The 5000-nt window shown below is 49.9% G+C and overlaps 1 protein-coding gene across 2 annotated transcripts in view; it reads left to right on the top strand.

Annotated features, from left to right (window-relative positions):
* LOC126987093 (ETS domain-containing protein Elk-3-like) overlaps positions 1-5000 on the top strand; it is a 15651-nt gene that overhangs the window by 3388 nt on the left and 7263 nt on the right. Inside the window, exon 2 of one of the 2 annotated variants that reach the window (XM_050843815.1) lies at positions 2854-2934. In XM_050843815.1, the coding sequence (XP_050699772.1) occupies positions 2854-2934 (81 nt within the window). Of the gene's footprint in view, positions 1-2853; positions 2944-5000 lie in introns of both variants that reach the window. The other variant, XM_050843814.1, reaches the window with a different exon arrangement.

Here is a 5000-nt window from a genome sequence, read left to right as displayed (position 1 = left end):
TTTGTTAGGAAGATGTGCAGCGTGGGAATCATCTCCTCCTCCTCCTCCTCCTCCTCCTCCTCCTCCTCCTCCTCCTCCTCCTCCTCCTCCTCCTCCTCCTCCTCCTCCTCCTCTTTTGTTAATGTTGTTGCATATCACTTTTTGGACTCTCTCTCTCTCTCTCTCTCTCTCTCTCTCTCTCTCTCTCTCTCTCTCTCTCTCTCTCTCTCTCTCTCTCTACTTGATTCGTCCACTGAGAGAGAGAGAAAAAAAGAGAGAGAGAGATAGTATTTCCGGGCATTTCTCATCTTTGTTAACCAACGTCTCTCTCTCTCTCTCTCTCTCTCTCTCTCTCTCTCTCTCTCTCTCTCTCATTTTTTGTCTATATTTCCCTCCCTTTCCTCCACTTACATATTTTTTTCTCTCCCTTTTTTTCCCTCCCTTTCTCTCCCTCTCTCTCCCTCTATTCTCTCCCTTCCCCCTCTCTCTCTCTCACTCTCTCCCTCTCTCCCTTATCTTTCCTTCCTCTCCCTCCCTCTTTCTTTTCTCTCCCTTTCCTCCCTTTCTCTCCCTTCCCTCCCTCTCTCTCACTCTCCCTCCCTTCCAGAATGCGTTGACCTTCCTCTCCCTTTCCTCCCTTTCTCTCCCTCCCTCTCTCTCACTCCCTCCCTTTCAGAATGCGTTAACCTCCCTCTCCCTCTCCCTTTCCTTTCTCTCCCTTCCCTCCCTCTCTCTCACTCTCCCTCCCGAACATAAGAACGTAAGGATTCTGCAAGATGGCTTAAAGTTTTGAACTCTACTCAGGGCGCGGCTTAGTGGTAGGAAGCAGAGAGTTCAAATCAATGGTACACGATTTGAATGGGGCAGTGTTACGAGTGGAGTCCCCCAGGGGTCGGTGCTGGGTCCTCTGCTTGTTATTCAATCAGAGAGGGACGCTACCGTTTTCCAGAATGAGCTTGACAGACGATGTGATTGGAGGAGGATGAGGAAGGTGATTCGGGGGGTGAGAAATTTGCCTTATGAGGACAGACTGAAGCATTTAAATCTACACTCTCTAGAAGGGCGAAGGTTGCGAGGAGGCCTGATCGATGTCAATAGGGTTTTGTTAGTAAAATAGCCAGGTAGGACGCGTGGCAATGGTTTTAAGTTAGACAAATTCAGATTCAACAAAGACATAGGCAAGAATTGGTTTACTAACAGAGTGGTGGATGAGTGGAATAGGCCTGGCAGTCATGTGGTGAGTGAGTGCCAATACTAACAGAGTGGTGGATGAGTGGAACAGGCTTGGGGGCCATGTGGTTAGTGAGTGCCAATACTAACAGAGTGGTGGATGAGTGGAACAGGCCTGGCAGTCATGTGGTGAGTGAGTGCCAATACTAACAGAGTGGTGGATGAGTGGAACAGGCTTGGCAGTCATGTGGTGAGTGAGTGCCAATACTAACAGAGTGGTGGATGAGTGGAACAGGCCTGGCAGTCATGTGGTGAGTGAGTGCCAATACTAACAGAGTGGTGGATGAGTGGAACAGGCTTGGCAGTCATGTGGTGAGTGAGTGCCAATACTAACAGAGTGGTGGATGAGTGGAACAGGCTTGGGGGCCATGTGGTGAGTGAGTGCCAATACTAACAGAGTGGTGGATGAGTGGAACAGGCCTGGCAGTCATGTGGTGAGTGAGTGCCAATACTAACAGAGTGGTGGATGAGTGGAACAGGCCTGGCAGTCATGTGGTGAGCGAGTGCCAATACTAACAGAGTGGTGGGTGAGTGGAACAGGCCTGGCAGTCATGTGGTGAGTGAGTGCCAATACTAACAGAGTGGTGGATGAGTGGAACAGGCCTGGCAGTCATGTGGTGAGTGAGTGCCAATACTAACAGAGTGGTGGATGAGTGGAACAGGCCTGGCAGTCATGTGGTGAGTGAGTGCCAATACTAACAGAGTGGTGGATGAGTGGAACAGGCCTGGCAGTCATGTGGTGAGTGAGTGCCAATACTAACAGAGTGGTGGATGAGTGGAACAGGCCTGGCAGTCATGTGGTGAGTGAGTGCCAATACTAACAGAGTGGTGGATGAGTGGAACAGGCCTGGCAGTCATGTGGTGAGCGAGTGCCAATACTAACAGAGTGGTGGATGAGTGGAACAGGCTTGGGGGCCATGTGGTGAGTGAGTGCCAATACTAACAGAGTGGTGGATGAGTGGAACAGCCTTGGGGGCCATGTTGTGGGTGCCAATACCATAGATACATTCAAGAAGAGGTTACATAAAGCCATAGATGGTTCTTATGTTCTTATGTTCTCCCAATCCTTTCTCTCCCTTCCTCTCCCTCCTTTCTCTCCCTCCTTTCTCTCCCTTCCCTCCCACTTTCACTCTCCCTCCCTTCCAGAATGCGTTGACCTTCCTCTCCCTCTCTACTCTCCCTCTCCCTTCCCTCCCTTACTCTCCCTCCTTTCTCTCCCTTCCTCTCCCTCCTTTCTCTCCCTTCCTCTCCCTCCTTTCTCTCCCTTCCCTCTCCCTTACTCTCCCTCCTTTCTCTCCCTTCCCTCCCTCACTCCCTCTTTTCTCTCCCTTCCTCTCCCTTACTCTCCCTCCTTTCTCTCCCTTCCCTCTCACTCTCCCTCCTTTCTCTCCCTTCCTCTCCCTCCTTTCTCTCCCTTACCTCCCTTAACCTCTCTCCTTTCTCTCCCTCCCACCCTTACTCTCCCTCCTCCCTTACTCTCCCTTCCCTCTCCCTCCCTCTCTCACCCTCTCCCTCCCTTCCAGAATGCGTTGACAGTACTCCTCTCCCTCTCCCTCTTCTCTACTCTCCCTCCTTCCCTCTCACTCTCACTCCTTTCTCTCCCTTCCCTCCCTCTCTCTCACTCTCTCCCTCCCTCCCTTCCAGAATGCGTTGACATAGCACGCCGCATGGAAGCTGAGGACTCCGAGGGCTCAAACGACGCCCTATCCCCCGCCAAATCCAAAGGTGAGACAGGTGTGTAACAGGTGTGGAGAGGTAAAGGAAGGTGTGTGACAGGTGTAGGCAGGTGTGTGACAGGTTTGGAATGGTCTAACAGATGTGTGGTTCGTAGAATGTATGTTGGGGTATGTTTGTGGTACTTACCGAGCATGGGAGGTTTGTAACAGGTGTGGAGAGGTGTAGGAAGGTGTGTGACAGGTTTGGAATGGTCTAACAGATGTGTGGTTGGTAGAATGTATGTTTGTGGTACTTAACGAGCATGGGAGGTTTGGAGCAGGTGTGGAAAAGGGGTCTAACAGGTGTGTGTGTGTGTTGGAAGGTGTGTGAGAGAGAGAGAGAGAGAGAGAGAGAGAGAGTGCTTGTGGGGGTTATGGAAAGCTTGGAGCATATGTCTAACAGGTTTGGAATGGAGAGAGAGAGAGAGAGAGAGAGAGAGAGAGAGAGAGAGAGAGAGAGAGAGAGAGAGAGAGAGAGAGAGAGAGAGAGAGATACAGAGAAACACAGATATAGATAGATAGACAGAGAGAGAGAGATAGAGAGAGCACCAGTGTCCCTTCCTGTGGCACTGTCCGAAGAGGAAGTGCCAACGAATAGGTACTTATCTCTCTCTCTCTCTCTCTCTCTCTCTCTCTCTCTCTCTCTCTCTCTCTCTCTCTCTCTCTCTCTCTCTCACTCAATATTATCCTATCCGGTAGCGTCCCTTCCTTCCTCTCTCTCTCTCTCTCTCTCTCTCTCTCTCTCTCTCTCTCTCTCTCTCTCTCTCTCTCTGTTGGCCCTATCTTTATCTCGCATCTTCCTCCTCCTCCTCCTCCTCCTCCTCCTCCTCCTCCTCCTCCTCCTCCTCCTCCTCCTCCTCCTCCTCCTCCTTATCTTCCTTATCAAATACTAGATATCTATTAACCTTGTAATAATAATAGTAATGGTAGTAGTAGTAGTAGTAGTAGTAGTAGTAGTAGTAGAAGTAGTAGTAGTAGAGAGAGAGAGAGAGAGAGAGAGAAATCGGATACTTACCTCTCTCTTTCTCTCCTTCCCCCTCTCTCTCTCTCTCTCTCTCTCTCTCCCTTCCCTCCCTTCCTCCCTCGACAATTGAGAAGATGGAGGGAAATCATGTGACAATTGACAGCTTCCCTCCCCTGCCCGCATCTCCCCCCTCCCCCTCCCCCCCTTTTCTCTCCCTCTCTCTCTCTCTTTCTCTCCCTTTCTCTCTCTCTCTCTCTCTTTCTTTCTCTTGTCCAACCGGAGATAGCTTGTTGTGTGAGGTGATGGGAGGGTGTCTCTCTCTCTCTCTCTCTCTCTCTCTCTCTCTCTCTCTCTCTCTCTCTCTCTCTCTCTCTCTCTCTCTCTCTCTCTCTCTCTCTCTATCTATCTATCTCTATCTATCTATCTATCTATCTATTTATAACTATTTCTCTTGCTTTTTATCCATCTCTCTCTCTCTCTCTCTCTCTCTCTCTCTCTCTCTCTCTCTCTCTCTCTCTCTCTCTCTCTCACACATAGTATTGTTAAGAGTAAGAGGAGGAGGAGGAGGAGGAGGAGGAGGAGGAGGAACGGATGGAAGAATTCTGACGCCAGTTGAGAGAGAGAGAGAGAGAGAGAGAGAGAGAGAGAAATAAACATGTATAATGAGGGAAAAGTGGATTAAAACGTGTATTAGTCTTGTCTGTCTGTCTGTCTGTCTGTCTGTCTTAAGAGGGAGAGGTTAGTGTGCTGTCACGTAGAGAGAGAGAGAGAGAGAGAGAGAGAGAGAGAGAGAGAGAGAGGGGGGGGATGGGGGGCAGTATTGTTTTGTTAAATGAATCCAGTCATGTCTCCTCTCTCTCTCTCTCTCTCTCTCTCTCTCTCTCTCTCTCTCTCTCTCTCTCTCTCTCTCTCTCTCTCTCTCTCTCTCTCTCTCTCTCTCTCTCTCTCTCTCTCTCTCTCTCTCATTTTCCTTTCTTCTTCCCTTCCCTTCTCTTCCCTTTACATCCCTTCCTCTCCCTTCCTTTCCCTTTCCTTCCCTTCTCTTCCCTTCCTTCCCTTCCTTTTCCTTCTCTTCCCTTCCTTTCCCTTCCCTTCCCTTTCTTTTTCATTCT

This window comes from Eriocheir sinensis, chromosome 64, assembly GCF_024679095.1.
Source record: "Eriocheir sinensis breed Jianghai 21 chromosome 64, ASM2467909v1, whole genome shotgun sequence".
NCBI classification, from domain to species: domain Eukaryota; kingdom Metazoa; phylum Arthropoda; class Malacostraca; order Decapoda; family Varunidae; genus Eriocheir; species Eriocheir sinensis.
This window is presented reverse-complemented; position numbering and strand designations above follow the sequence as displayed.